General features: G+C 39.6%; 1 protein-coding gene across 1 annotated transcript; it reads right to left on the bottom strand.

Annotated features, from left to right (window-relative positions):
* Positions 1-346: 346 nt before the first annotated feature.
* On the bottom strand, positions 347-15,482 carry LOC103512980 (mucin-5AC-like). The gene is made up of 14 exons (XM_026826304.1): positions 15,348-15,482; positions 14,631-14,969; positions 13,802-14,505; positions 13,170-13,722; positions 12,613-12,846; positions 12,090-12,234; positions 11,370-11,553; positions 10,678-10,863; positions 10,278-10,530; positions 9,723-9,867; positions 8,978-9,161; positions 8,321-8,474; positions 7,054-7,085; positions 347-532 (listed from the first exon to the last, which is right to left on the bottom strand). The coding sequence occupies exons 1-14, from the start codon at positions 15,445-15,447 to the stop codon at positions 347-349; spliced, it is 3,399 nt and encodes a 1,132-aa protein (XP_026682105.1). The 5' UTR covers positions 15,448-15,482.
* Between the last annotated feature and the right edge of the window lie 495 nt (positions 15,483-15,977).

Below are 15,977 nucleotides of genomic sequence, written 5' to 3' on the forward strand. Positions count from 1 at the left end.
CGTTCCGAGAACGAACCTTATCCGTTCAGGATAACATCCGCTCCGGGCGGGAATCGAACCCACGACCTAGCGCTTACAAGGCAGACGCGCTACCAACCAAGCTAAATAGGCTGGCAAAATATTGTTTTTAATAATTTTACTATCGAGAACGAACCTTATCCGTTCAGGATAAAATCCGCCCCGGGCGGAAATTAAACCCGCGGCCTAGCGCTCACAAGGTAGACGCACTACCAACCAAGCTAACCAGGCTAGCTTCGAAGAGAGGACAGGATGGGGAAAAGCCAGTCTTCCGAGAACGACCGTTATCTTTTCGATAAAATCCCCAGGCGGAAATCGAACCCGCGACCTAGCGCTTATTTACCTTATCTTTGAGTGGTTGATTCGAATGAAGCTGGGCGTGTCTCTCGCGTAGGATATCGATAATGTTCGGCTGTCGTAGGAAGGCCACCACTTTGTCATTGTAGGCGGTGGGGATATCACGGGTCCTACTGACCGCCCCTGGTACAGGGGGTCGGGGTGGGGGTACAGGCGCCTGAGGGGAAAAAAATGGGAAGGAGTTAATATCGAGCCTGGGATGTGATAGTGGAAAAGGTTTGATTTTTGATTTGATTTGAATATATATGACTTTATTTATTTTTTACATTTACAATATACATTTTATCCATTCTCTTATCTAGGTGAGGTGGCAATAAGGCTGGTGTTCAGCTGACCGCCCCTGGTACAGGGGGTCGGGGTGGGGGTACAGGCGCCTGAGGGGAAAAAATGGAAAGGAGTTAATATCGGGCCTGGGATGTGATAGTGGAAAAGGTTTGATTTTTGATTTGATTTGAATATATGACTTTATTTTTTACATTTACAATATACATTTTATCCATTCTCTTATCTAGGTGAGGTGGCAATAAGGCTGGTGTTCATTGGGCCTTTTGTATTTTTTACATTTACAATATACATTTTATCCATTCTCTTATCTAGGTGAGGTGGCAATAAGGCTGGTGTTCATTGGGCCTTTTGTTTTTGAATGGGATGCTGCTACACACTGCCAGTGGCATTACTTCAAGGCGAATTTTGACTGTCTGAAAAATCATTTTTTTAATCTTACAGTCTTACAGACTTGCTTAAAATTGTAAGAATTGTAAAAATTGAAAGATTTAAAACACAAAATAATATCAAAAGAGAACGATGAAACTCGCAATAATCAGAAACATATTGATTATGAGAAAAGACAAATAGGTAAAGTAAATTTATATGTAAGGAAAAGCTTAGTGCAGAGTGAATTAGTAAGTACAATAATAGAAAGTAAAAATATTGAAAATCGAAGGAAAGTTTATAAACAATGTTGGACAATATAAAGGAAATTTTTGGGACTAGTTATTATGATGTAATGAAGGGAATTCTAAATTTTTGCATTTAGTTTGTCTTTTCTTGTTCACCGGTTTTATTTTGTACCAATGAAACAACTGCTACATTAGACTCTTTAGGTCTGTGTCGTAGCATGTCCATTCCGTAGTACGTCTAGCTATTTAGAGTATTTAAATCACAGTAATACAGGGTGGTTCGTGATTTGCGAACCACGCTTATATCTCAGAAACGGCTGGGAATTAAGGAATGAAATAAACGGCATCATGTAGTACTCATACACTCATACTGGGAGAACAAACAACACCTGTCCCCTCTGACTTCATATGCAGGCAAAAAAGCCGGTACAACATAGAGGAAACGGTAGCCTCTTTATACAGGGTAAGAACATCGATCTTTTTTTTAAAAAAACAGTGTCAATAAATGTTTTCCTGAATTACAATGACCACTTTATTAGTGACAGATACCTGTCACAAGAAAATTTGGTCCTAAACTTAAGGCCCAAAAATGTTTCCCTAAACTACGGACCACTTTGCTTTTAAGTGATTCCCTTTTCTTCTTCTTTTTCTGCTATCTACAAGTTAAAACTCGGACCAGAATTCGAATTTTCCAAGGAATTGTTACGATATTATTGATTATTTTTATTTTACATAAAACATGGAATTAGTGCTTTTTTGGGTAGCAAAAATAACCTAATTGACTTCCTTTCCAGTATGGATATTAGTTGTATAGGACTAGGTCAAACCCGTATTATACTCGCAGAAAACTCGCATAAATTAAACAATATAATCTATGTATCCTATCTAATGGCGAAAAACATATTGCAAATATACTCATAGAATGATAATATTATGGATGTTTGTAGATATTAAGAGTGGCGGTAACGTTTTTGGCGGAAGTGATTATGAAGGGACCGTCATTTTACTGACCCCTATGTCGGGATTCGAGACCAGTGGTGTCCAAAATTCTCTCGAGTGGAAGGTAACTACTAGGCGAAGTTAACGCCTGAGGTTACACTGAGCAAAGTTGATACCCTTTAGGCTTTATTATTATGCGGTCAAATTATCAAATAAAGGAGGATAAAATTCCATGCCTCTGATCGAATCGAACCAGTGCCCTCCTGTTTACCAGGCGAGCGTTTTGACACTATGCGCCACCGAGATTGGACCGATTACTAGGATACTAGGACATTTTTCTCGACATTTCTTTTTCGCATTATCTGTGGGCCACTCTAGGGATGACAATGTGAGTACCCCTGTTCTAGATTTTATTTTACTGGTGATTAAATTTTGATGTCCGCCATTTCTGCGCGCTGTTAAATTACACCGGACTCAACATTATTATGATCTTCGAAATGTCAATTTTAATTTCGCAAGTGTAAAAATATCCCAAGCTCCAATAAACTAATTGCCTCATTACACGTTACAGGTTGAGCTCCGTTTCCCGTTTTTGTCACGAATATTTTAAGGCTCAGGTGTTTTTAAACTTGACTTTCCTCTGATCAGCAAATTCCAATTGAATAAATTTGTTGATGTTCTTAACACCAAGGTGGGTAGGGGCGTCATTATTTATTATTGGATGAGTAGTTTCTATTACAATTGACTTCCTTTCCAGTATAGTATGGATATTAGTTGTATAGGACTAGGTCAAACCCGTATTATACTCGCAGAAAACTCGCATAAATTAAACAATATAATCTATGTATTACAATAGTATATAATATTATTTATAGCTATGTATTACAAGAGTAAATAATGTATATCCTACTAACAAGCTACGCCACCCTAACATATCAATAAGTAGCGGCTTTAATGTATGCACCCGCTATTCTGGTAATCAAGTGGTACCACTAGGTGTTAAGTTAAAATATACGCGGATTATTCAGTAGAGATAGCGGCTCGGCTTTGTATTCCATATGTAGTCATTATTATTTATATCTATGTATTACAAGAGTAAATAGTGTATATCCCACTAACAAGCTACGCCACCCTAACATATCAATAAGTAGCGGCTTTAATGTATGCACCCGCTATTCTGGCATTCAAGTGGTACCACTAGGTGTTAAGTTAAAATATACGCGGATTATTCAGTAGAGATAGCGGCTCGGCTTTGTATTCCATATGTAGTCAGGATAACATGAACTGTCAGCTTTATATCATACGTTTCACAACCCCTTTTTATACGTTTTCTTTTACTAATTGGCATTAGTAGCAATTAAATAACGGCAAAAAACATGTACCTACGTAATATAAATGGGTAGGTAGGTAGGTAGTTGAAGAGTGACCAACAAACGAAAATGTACCTACAAAGTACAAACCTACATAATATAAGTAGGTAGGTACCTTAACGGTAGTATAGTCAGAGATGTGCAAAATGCTTTTGAAAACCAATTTGAAATGCAAAATGTAAAATGCCTCTAGAAAACCAATTTGAAATGCAAAAGTAGGTAGGTAGTTGAAGAGTAACCAACAAACGAAAATCTACCTACAAAGTACAAACCTACATAATATAAATAGGTAGGTACCTTAACGGTAATATAGTATAGGAGTAAACTTTAGAACCCCTCTTCTTACTAGCAAAATTACATTTACCTAGGTCCTGCCTCGGTGGTGTAGTGGTCAAGGCGTTCGCCTGGTAAACAGGAGGGCGTGGGTTCAATCCCAGCCGAGGTATGGAATTTTATCTCTAGTGGTGGACTTGGAATTTTTTGATATCGAATTTAATAATCTAATTAGTGTTGATCTAGGTTTCTAAACAGCTACAGATTCGGTGACAACTAATCAGATTTGATATAATCGTCCGTAGTGTCCTACAGGCACTGCTAATCAATTTGAAATGATCAACAACCAAGATGATAATTTTGGAGGAAATAAGGAAAATTCAATTTAGTTTTTGTCGTAATATAGGATGCGCTTCAATATAGGAGGTGGACATATAACCTGTTGAGCTTCTAAAAGCTTATGAAAGCCTCAAACAAATTTTAAACTCTTCTGTGGCAAATTTTACAGACATGCAGCTAGATAAAATGAATCCATCATCTTGCTTGTTAATAACAAATTGGAAAATTTTACAATGGAAAAATAATAAACAAAATTGAACAACAACCAAGATGATAATTTTGGAGGAAATAAGGAAAATTCAATTTGGTTTTTGTCGTAATAGGATGCGCTTCAATATAGGAGGTGGACATATTATAATCTGTTGAGCTTCTAAAAGCTTATGAAAGCCTCAAACAAATTTTAAACTCTTCTGTGGCAAATTTTATAGACATGCAGCTAGATAAAATGAATCCATCATCTTGCTTGTTAATAACAAATTGGAAAATTTTACAATGGAAAAATAATAAAATAAATCAATCTCAGAGCGCGAAAACAAAAATACAAACGGGCGAAAAATTGAGCTAAAAATGCATGGTACGATTTGAATACGGGAAATATGAATAACAAATTTCAACAATGGAAAACAAATACAAACGGGCGAAAAATTGAGCTAAAAATGCATGGTACGATTTGAATACGGGAAATATGAATAACAAATTTCAACAATGGAAAAGCGGTTCTAGTGGTGGACTTGGAATTTTTTGATATCGAATTTAATAATCTAATTAGTGTTGGTCTAGGTTTCTAAATAGCTACAGATCCGGTGACAACTAATCAGATTTGATATAATCGTCCGTAGTGTCCTACAGGCACTGCTAATCAATTTGAAACGAACAACAACCAAGATGATAATTTTGGAGGAAATAAGGAAAATTCAATTTAGTTTTTGTCATAATAGGATACGCTTCAATATAGGAGGTGGGAGGTGGACATATAATCTGTTGAGCTTCTAAAAGCTTATGAAAGCCTCAAACAAATTTTAAACTCTTCTGTGGCAAATTTTATAGACATGCAGCTAGATAAAATGAATCCATCATCTTGCTTGTTAATAACAAATTGGAAAATTTTACAATGGAAAAATAATAAACAAAATCAATCTCAGAGCGCGAAAACAAATACAAACGGGCGAAAAATTGAGCTAAAAATGCATGGTACGATTTGAATACGGGAAATATGAATAACAAATTTCAACAATGGAAAAACAAATGCATCCTACAAACTTCAACTGCATGGTTATGGAAAACAAAGACTTTACATTAGGTGGCATATTTGGCATAGTACAGCAGTGCTCATTCCGAAAGACTAATGCCTTGTCTGCTCTAAGGGGCAATATCGAGGAAGTACTCCAGGAGCCCTATTCCACGAAAAACTTCACTATTTTACGTGAAAAATGTGTTGTTTTAGGGAACGGTTCTAGTGGTGGACTTGGAATTTTTTTGATATCGAATTTAATAATCTAATTAGTGTTGGTCTAGGTTTCTAAATAGCTACAGATTCGGTGACAACTAATCAGATTTGATATAATCGTCCGTAGTATCCTACAGGCACTGCTAATCAATTTGAAACGAAGAACAACCAAGATGATAATTTTGGAGGAAATAAGGAAAATTCAATTTAGTTTTTGTCGTAATAGGATGCGCTTAAATATAGGAGGTGGACATATAATCTGTTGAGCTTCTAAAAGCTTATGAAAGCCTCAAACAAATTTTAAACTCTTCTGTGGCAAATTTTATAGACATGCAGCTAGATAAAATGAATCCATCATCTTGCTTGTTAATAACAAATTGGAAAATTTTACAATGGAAAAATAATAAAATAAATCAATCTCAGAGCGCGAAAACAAAAATACAAACGGGCGAAAAATTGAGCTAAAAATGCATGGTACGATTTGAATACGGGAAATATGAATAACAAATTTCAACAATGGAAAAACAAATGCATCCTACAAACTTCAACTGCATGGTTATGGAAAACAAAGACTTTACATTAGGTGGCATATTTGGCATAGTACAGCAGTGCTCATTCCGAAAGACTAATGCCTTGTCTGCTCTAAGGGGCAAAAAACTGTGTCCTTCCATCAGGTATGAGCCAGAGATGTGCGAACCGCAAAATGCAAAATGGAAAATGCAAAATGCAAAATGTAAAATGTACATTTACATTTTACAGAATGAGACTGAAAAGTCCCTTTACCCCCTCAGTATAAACAAGGTCTTATATTAATTTATTAAAAAAGTAAAAAGAGTAGAGAAATTGGAGTTAAAAGAGCGCTGAAATAAGAGACAGTTTTACGGGAAATAGGCGTATTTTGTATAAAAGTAATAAAACCAACCTCAGAAGCCACACATGGCCTTGCTGCTTAGCGTGTAAATAAATAAATAAAAATAAACAACCTCAGAAGATGTGTACATTTCTGAATTTCAAGAATAATGAAACTTTTGGTATCAGAACTGGATAGAGCCCATTAGTATCTACATTTTTTTTTTTTTTTTTTTTTTTTTTTTTTTTTTAGATTTTCCGTAATAATCTTCCTGAAAATCTAATCTAAGGAGAGAGAGAAAAAAAAGATACACATCTCTCACACTCTCAGGTTTGTCTCATATTGGAAGTGACTTTTAGTAGCCCGTAGTCGCCTCCAAAACCAAACCTATGATTTAGAGTCTATAGAGGATTAGAGGGTCTCTATCATATTCATAGGTTTGGTTTTACAGGCGACTGAGCGTTACTAAGAGTTTTACGTGTCTACGCTTCCACTGACGGCCCAAAAAAAAATCCTACCACCCAAATCTCCACAGTTCTGCAAATATTTTTATATATTTACCTTCCCACTTCGGTCCACCTTGGTCTCCCAGCTAGAGTAGAATAATAGAATAGAATTTAGAATATGTATACCTAGTTTATGTACGTACGTATACCTAGTTTATCTTTGCTCCCTCTCGACATCGAGAGGGAGCAGAGATACAAAGATCGAAATTGGTGGAGAGGCTTCGTACATCGACCCGTCCCATGATGGACTAGTTTATCTTGCTCCCTCTCGACATCGAGAGGGAGCAGAGATACAAAGATCGAAATTGGTGGAGAGGCTTCGTACATCGACCCGTCCCATGATGGAACGATTATGGATTGATTGATAGCTAGTTTATTCTGCCAGAATGAGACGGAAAAGTCCCTTTACTCCCTCAGTATAAACAAGGTCTTATATTAATTTATTAAAAAAGAGTAGAGAAATTGGAGTTAAAAGAGAGCTGAAATAAGAGATAGTTTTACGGAAAATAGGCGTATTTTGTATAAAAGTAATAAAACCAACCTCAGAAGATGTGTAGATTTCTAAATTTCAAGAATAATGAAAATTTTGGTATCAGAACTGGATAGAGCCCATTAGCACATTTTTTTTTTTTTTTTTTTTTTTTTTTTTTTTTTTTTTTTTTCGAAATCAGTAGCGCGTAGTCGCCTCCAAAACCAAACCTATGAAAATGATTTAGAATCCATAGAGGATTAGATAGAAGACATAAATGGATAGGCCACCTTTACCGGCACAACGATTACATGGTTTTCATCATAGAAGGGAAGAGAGATAAACATGATGAGAGGATTAGAGGGTCTCTATCATAGTCATAGGTTTGGTTTTACAGGCGACTGAGCGTTACTAAGAGTTTTACGTGTCTACGCTTCCACTGACGGCCCAAAAAAATCCTACCACTCTCTCACACTCTCAGGTTTGTCTCATATTGGAAGTGACTTTTAGTAGCCCGTAGTCGCCTCCAAAACCAAACCTATGATTTAGAGTCTATAGAGGATTAGAGGGTCTCTATCATATTCATAGGTTTGGTTTTACAGGCGACTGAGCGTTACTAAGAGTTTTACGTGTCTACGCTTCCACTGACGGCCCAAAAAAATCCTACCACTCACTGTGTGGACCAAGTCATCAGTATATATATATAAATAATTAAATGGAGCTTACCTTAACAGAATGGTAAGATCCAAGTCGTGACTCAGTCGATCCAAAGCTACTGTTCCTTCTACTCGGACTGCATTCACCTGGGAGGAAAATAGAAAGCATAAGATGAGAAATAAGTGGAAAAGCAGGCCTCGGGGTAGCTCCCGTACAGAATCAGCAAACAGGTTGATGAAAGCGATCAGGTCGCGGTTATGTTGATAGCGGTCAAACGAGTTCGAATCCCGACGAATCTTGGACACCATGTGCTTGAGGGAACTGTTCCTGTTGTACAGATACAGCGCTTCCTGTGAGGGAAAGAAGAGGGAGGGAGTGGTTAGAAAGGGGATTTGACACAAAACGAGTGAGTTTCTCGAAAAATGGGGCAGTATAGGCATAAGGCAATGAAAAAAAAAAAGCGAATAGCTTCCTAGTGACCCAAAATGAAATAATATTATGTCCATCATTCACGATTTGATAAAGTTCCTTTTCAGCTATTTTTAAAGGGGTAATGGTAATGAGTCACGGGAAAAAATCCGGCTTTACCAGGAATTGAACCCGGGTTCTACAGCATGTGAGGCTCATTCACACTGAGATAGGAGTTCGCTAATAATGTCCTTCGTATAAGCTTAACCCATTCGTTAGGGCTGTTTGCCCTTACACCCAACCCTCAGAGTGGGCCTTTTGGGTACGACTGAAGAATGAGTACGGTCCTCCTTAAAAAAAAGTCGATCACAGGTCTCAAACTCCGGAAGTTTGTAAAAGTTAAAAAAAATGTCCGTCTCAAGTCTCGAACCCGGGAAGTACCTACCTGGTTCATATGCAGCACGGTGAAGAAGTCAGGCCTCGACAGAAACTTGACAGCGGGCATGATCAGCTGATGACTAGGTTCACTGGTTGACGTCACTTCACTACTACTACCACAGCTGGAGTTGGAACCACAGTCCTCGGGTTCGAGTCTCCGCGAGCTGATGGTACGACGAATACTTTGGTATCTGGAAGGAGAAGAGATGGGTGTGAATGGGAGATGTTGATGGGGTAGTGCTTTTCCGTACTGAATATGTTGCTATCTACTGAATATGTTGCTATCTACTGAATATGTTGCTATCTTTAAGGCAAAACTGTGTCCTTCCATCAGGTATGAATGTCTAATGGCCGGAACGCCAATCTGAGTTCATACTTTGTTTTTAGACTTCCGATTGGCTAAATTTTAATACAAAGTTTAAAATCGACCGATCGCATTTCTTAGTCCAATGAGTTCAATAATCAAAGTTAAACTTGCATATATTTAGTCACTTCACATTCGTTCACTGCATTAACACAAGAGAACCAAAAAGTAACGCGTTTTAATAATTGCCTTTTTCTGGACTTTGGGCTTGACCAATCTATGCCACTTATGGGCGAGGACCACAAACAAAGTTCAAAGCTTGATTAATTTTTCATCTTAGATTTAGCAATCTAATATTGGTTGTTTGCAAACTTTTTAGCCAACCAGATGTCCTAATCCAAAATTCAACTGTTTTACTGTTTGTAGTTCAGACCAGTACTAATCTTACCTTCTATCTAGCTGTTGACGTTGCAGGTCATTAGAGTTGGTCAATCTAGTTCTAGGTTGGGTGGAAGGTCTCTGCCAGGTGGTCATCTTGTTGATGTGGTCTATGTAGAAGATCCGGCCGTGACTGTCGATTCGGGCCTCCCAGTCTGAAATAACAAACATAGATACATATGATTATTTATTTATTTATTTGTACAATTCACGGCTTACAAAACAAAATAAAGAGCCATTAACTATTGATTTCAGATAAGGTCGAACCTGTCTAATTGGGATCCGAATAAATGGGAAACCTGGAATGGGGAAAAAAATCCCCTTGATCTGTAATTGTAGTTTGGAAAAACTTTTATAATTGGGAAAGTTTGAACGGGAAAAAATTGCCGGTCTCTTGCATACCCAATTAAGTCAGGTCTGACAGACAGACGAAAAACAGACAACTGTTCTTTGTTAATGGCATGACTTCCCATTTAATACACCTCATTAAATTTTATGACTCAAGTTGGACTCGAACCAAGGTCAGTAAGGTACGTTAAGAGTAAACAATATTTGTATGACTTACAGGGTGGTAATGGTTCCTCTCCCGGGGGTATCTCAATGCGTTGACTCTTGCTAGTTCTCTCCGGTATAGAAGGCAGCCTGGTAGTGGTAATATGACGTACAGGTATATTCTCTGCTGAGCTGGAGCATGAGGAGGAGGTACTTGATGAAGAGGAAGAGGAGGTACTTGATGAAGAGGAAGAGGAGGTGAGGAGCAAGAGGATGCAACAAGAAAACACTATTTGGTTAAGATCGGTGCAACGATAGGCGAGCATCTTACCGACTTTTTACGGGTTTTCGGTGTAATTTAAGCAATATCTCAGGAACGGTTTAAGCTAGATAGGTTGAAATTTGGTATGTCAGTTCAAAAAAATCCTACCACCCAAATCTCCACAGTTCTGCAAATATTTTTATATATTTACCTTCCCACTTCGGTCCACCTTGGTCTCCCAACCTCGGGGTAGCTCCCGTACAGAATCAGCAAACAGGTTGATGAAAGCGATCAGGTCACGGTTATGTTGATAGCGGTCAAACGAGTTCGAATCCCTACGAATCTTGGACACCATGTGCTTGAGAGAACTGTTCCTGTTGTACAGATACAGCGCTTCCTGTGAGAGAAAGAAGAGGGAGTGGTTAGAAAGGGGATTTGACACAAATCGAGTTAGTTCCTCGAAAAATTGGACAGAATAGGGTAGGTAGAGGTAATGAAAAAAAAAAGTTTTCATAGCGAATAGCTTCCTAGTGACCCAAAAAACAAAGACCCCAAGATTAAGTCTGACTTATGAATACAGACTGTTTCAATTGTATTTGGACTTTCATTCATAATTTGAGAAAAATTCCCTTTCAACCATTTTTAAAAGGGTAAGAAGTCACGGAAAAAAATCCAGCTTTGCCAGGAATTGAACCCGGGTTCTACAGCGTGTGAGGCTCATAATGTCCTTCGTATAAGCTTAACCTATCCTTTAGGACAGTTTTCTCCTACACCTAAGCCTCAGAGTGAGCTTTTGGATTACGACTGAAGAATGAGTACGGTCTCCCTTCAAAAACTTACTTACTTACTGTAGGGTTCAAAAAAAAAAGCCCGTCCCAGGTCTCGAACCCGGGAAGTACCTACCTGGTTCATATGCAGCACGGTGAAGAAGTCAGGCCTCGACAGAAACTTGACAGCGGGCATGATCAGCTGATGACTAGGTTCACTGGTTGACGTCACTTCACTACTACTACCACAGCTGGAGTTGGAACCACAGTCCTCGGGTTCGAGTCTCCGCGAGCTGATGGTACGACGAATACTTTGGTATCTGGAAGGAGAAGAGATGGGTGTGAATGGGAGATGTTGATGGGGTAGTGCTTTTCCGTACTGAATATGTTGCTATCTACTGAATATGTTGCTATCTTCAAGGTAAAACTGTGTCCTTCCATCAGGTATGAATGACTAATGGCCGGAACGCCAATCTGAGTTCATACTTTGTTTTTAGACTTCTGATTGGCTGAATTTTAATACAAAGTTTAAGATCGACCGATCGGATTTCTTAGTCCAATGAGTTCAATAACCAATGCATATACCTAGTCACTTCACATTTGTTCACTGCATTAACACAAGAGAACCAAAAAGTAACGCGTTTTAATATTTGCCTCTCTCTGAACTTTGGGCTCGACCAATCTATGCCACTTATGGGCCAGGAGGACCACAAACAAAGATCAAAGCTTGATTAATTTTTCATCTTAGATTTAGCAATTTAATATTGGTTGTTTGCAAACTTTTTAGCCAACCAGATGTCCTAATCCAAAATTCAACTGTTTTACTGTTTGTAGTTCAGACCAGTACTAATCTTACCTTCTATCTAGCTGTTGACGTTGCAGGTCATTAGAGTTGGTCAATCTAGTTCTAGGTTGGGTGGAAGGTCTCTGCCAGGTGGTCATCTTGTTGATGTGGTCTATGTAGAAGATCCGGCCGTGACTGTCGATTCGGGCCTCCCAGTCTGAAATAACAAACATAGATACATATGATTATTTATTTATTTATTTGTACAATTCACGGCTTACAAAACAAAATAAAGAGCCATTAACTATTGATTTCAGATAAGGTCGAACCTGTCTAATTGGGATCCGAATAAATGGGAAACCTGGAATGGGGAAAAAATCCCTTAATCTGTAATTGTAATTTGGAAAGTTTGAACGGGAAAAAATTGCCGGTCCCTTGCATACCCAATTAAGTCAGATCTGACAGACAGACAACTGTTCTTTGTTAATGGCATGACTTCCCATTTAATACACCTCATTAAATTTTATGACTCGAGTTGGACTCGAACCAAGGTCAGTAAGGTACGTTAAGAGTAAACAATATTTGTATGACTTACAAGGTGGTAATGGTTCCTCTCCCGGGGGTATCTCAATGCGTTGACTCTTGCTAGTTCTCTCCGGTATAGACGGCAGCCTGGTAGTGGTAATATGGCGTACAGGTATATTCTCTGCTGAGCTGGAGCATGAGGAGGAGGTACTTGATGAAGAGGAGGTACTTGATGAAGAGGAAGAGGAGGTGGAGGAGGAAGAGGATAGGAATGAAGAATCACTACTGGCTGAGGATGAGTTAGCTATTGATTTCAGATAAGGTCGAACCTGTCTAATTGGGATCCGAATAAATGGGAAACCTGGAATGGGGAAAAAAATCCCCTTGATCTGTAATTGTAGTTTGGAAAAACTTTTATAATTGGGAAAGTTTGAACGGGAAAAAATTGCCGGTCTCTTGCATACCCAATTAAGTCAGGTCTGACAGACAGACGAAAAACAGACAACTGTTCTTTGTTAATGGCATGACTTCCCATTTAATACACCTCATTAAATTTTATGACTCAAGTTGGACTCGAACCAAGGTCAGTAAGGTACGTTAAGAGTAAACAATATTTGTATGACTTACAGGGTGGTAATGGTTCCTCTCCCGGGGGTATCTCAATGCGTTGACTCTTGCTAGTTCTCTCCGGTATAGAAGGCAGCCTGGTAGTGGTAATATGACGTACAGGTATATTCTCTGCTGAGCTGGAGCATGAGGAGGAGGTACTTGATGAAGAGGAAGAGGAGGTACTTGATGAAGAGGAAGAGGAGGTGGAGGAGGAAGAGGATAGGAATGAAGAATCACTACTGGCTGAGGATGAGTTAGAACTAGATGAGGTACAAGAGCTCGAGGAGCAGCATAGACTATTACTGGGTTTGGGTTTCTCTAGCCGCAATGCTGTCAGGTCTGGCTTGGGAGGTATGCTAGGTTCTGTATGGTCAGGCGATGACAGCGCATTCTGCCGGCTAGGTAATGGTTTACTACAGGGTGACCTTGTGACACGGGGGCGGGGGGCGAGGGGTTCTAGTAGACGGCACGGGTCGGGTGGATGGGACACTTGTCGGCTGAGGGGTTTGTGTGGGTTACTCGCAGTGATATCTGATTGGTCTGTACAGGAGATATCAGAACTACTACTACTACTGGAGGAGTGGGTAGGAACTGAACTGTTAGGAACTGACAGGTGACTGGACGGTATGGGTTGACTAGAAGTCTGCTGAGGAGGAGTGGGTAGGAACTGAACTGTTAGGAACTGACAGGTGACTGGACGGTATGGGTTGACTAGAAGTCTGCTGATCTTCCTCTGGTGTTGCTAGGGGGGCACAAAGCCTCGCTATCTCCTCCGGATCACTCGTACGAGACTCATCACAGCAAGACGAGGCAGCCTCGTTAGAACTAAACTTGATCTCTGAGGAGCCGAGGCCAGAATCAATCTCTGAGAATCGCTCGGAACTTCCTAGACTAGAAATACAGGAGGACATCTCATCCGTGTCTATCAGTTCAAACCCAAAGCTATCCTCCGGGACTGCCAGGGACTTCTTGGGTCGTGGGGGGAGGGCAGGCCCTTGCTCCAGCACGGGTTTTAGCTTGCGGGATATCTCCGGGGGTTTGAGTCCCGTGATGGCATTGGTTCGTTCTAATGGCTTATGTCTAGAGGGGAATGCACGGGGAGGGAGAGGAGGGGGAGGGACCTCAGGGTCTGACTTAGAGGGGGGAGGCGGGGACGTGTCTGGTTGCTTTTCACTTGGCCAGATCGGGTAATAGTCTGAGGATTCTGGTTGTGGTTGTACTGGGTTCAGATGAGGAATGTCGATTGTTTTCTGTGCAGTTTCATGAGAATTCCATGTGGTGAATTCTTTACAAGATCCTTTGGATGAATCTGAACCATCCGAATCTTGTTTCTTACTGACAGGGGAAGTCGTACCATGATGTTGAGAGGGAGGTTTCTTCTTGAGTAATCTCCACCCTCGCTTCCTATGTTTGGAACACACTTCTGTCTCAGATTCACCCCATCCGAATCTTGTTTCTTACTGACAGGGGAAGTGGTACCATGATGTTGAGAGGGAGGTTTCTTCTTGAGTAATCTCCACCCTCGCTTCCTATGTTTGGAACACACTTCTGTCTCAGATTCACTTTCTGAACTACAATTGATGGCGGGACTAGTGGGTTTGCTTTTGATCTTCATCAGATCGTCAGGGAGAGGAGAACCCTTCTTCTTAAAGGATTCTTTCCTAGGAAGCGTTTTACTTTTGTGCATGGAGGCTATGTCTACATGTTGCTTGGAGGGCGCTAGCTTGTATGTGGACTCGAAGTCTATGGGTTCACTCTGAGCCAGACACGAGATGTTCAAACCACTGTAGTAACGGAAACACAGCAGTTTACTACACTCTGAAATTAGAACAAAACAGAAAAACAAATTAGCCAAATTTCTAAGTAATGGTTAAGTTTTGTTCAAAAATAATGATGCAGATGAATAATATTATCTTCCCCAGTGACCAATGCCTTAAGAATTTTGTTTAGTTTGAGATAATGGTCAAGTACAATATTAAGGAGCGCGGTAGCGCTCCGCCCCGCCAAGTCAAGAAAGTTTGACCGTCATATATATTTCTGGACATGGTCTTCACTTGACTATCATACATATTTCTGGACATGGTCTTCACTTCCAGTCAAGTGAAGACCATGTCCAGAAATATGTACAATGCCTTAAGGCTTACGACGACGAGTCTTTTCCCGACTATTGTATTCGAACATCTTACATATTCTCACCTTGACTTCTGGGCGACGGAGGTTTTGGATAGTCCAAAATCCACATGGTGCTGCCAGCGTTAGTTCCCAAGTCCGTGTCATAGCGAGCTATACTTTGCATTTCATTCTCCTCCTCTGTGAACACAGAAAACAAACAGGACAAATTAGTTGAGAGCTACACGCAAGTAGAATTTCACAAATATTAGGTGATTTTTACGAGTTAATAACGCTAAAAACAGAGTGGAGCGGAACGGAGAGCAGAGAGCTTTTGGCTCTCCGTTCTAGACCCTTGGTAGTCTTCGCTTCCCTCTATTGTTGCTTCCTTCTACCTACTCTGTCCTAATAACTTGAATCTCTGTATGTTATTGTTTGTATGGATCAGATCTTGTAACAGTGTTGTAACTCTCTTTCGAGTCACTTTTATCAGCCGATTGATTGACTTTAAACTTGGTCCACTTGTATTTTTGGACTCCGGATATTTATCTACAATATAGATATCCGCGGATACTTATCTACAATGTACCTAGATATCTGCGGATATTTATCAATGTAGATTCTACACCCTACATCATGAAATCGGATCTCATTTGAATTTTGACACATGGACATTACGATCGAATTTATAATCCCCGGGCAGAAGATACAAACGTA

This window comes from Diaphorina citri, unplaced genomic scaffold, assembly GCF_000475195.1.
Source record: "Diaphorina citri unplaced genomic scaffold, Diaci psyllid genome assembly version 1.1 scaffold907, whole genome shotgun sequence".
In the NCBI taxonomy this organism is placed as follows: Eukaryota; Metazoa; Arthropoda; class Insecta; order Hemiptera; family Psyllidae; genus Diaphorina; species Diaphorina citri.

Excerpts from the sequence above, each read along its gene's own strand:
- LOC103512980 (XM_026826304.1), bottom strand. The coding sequence starts at position 15,447 with ATGCAAAGTATAGCTCGCTATGACACGGACTTGGGAACTAACGCTGGC. Across the intron at positions 13,723-13,801 it reads CAGTTCCTACCCACTCCTCC|AGTAGTAGTAGTTCTGATAT; the intron begins TCAGCAGACTTC and ends CACTCCTCCAGT. Across the intron at positions 9,868-10,277 it reads AGAGGAACCATTACCACCCT|ACTGGGAGGCCCGAATCGAC; the intron begins GTAAGTCATACA and ends TTGTTATTTCAG.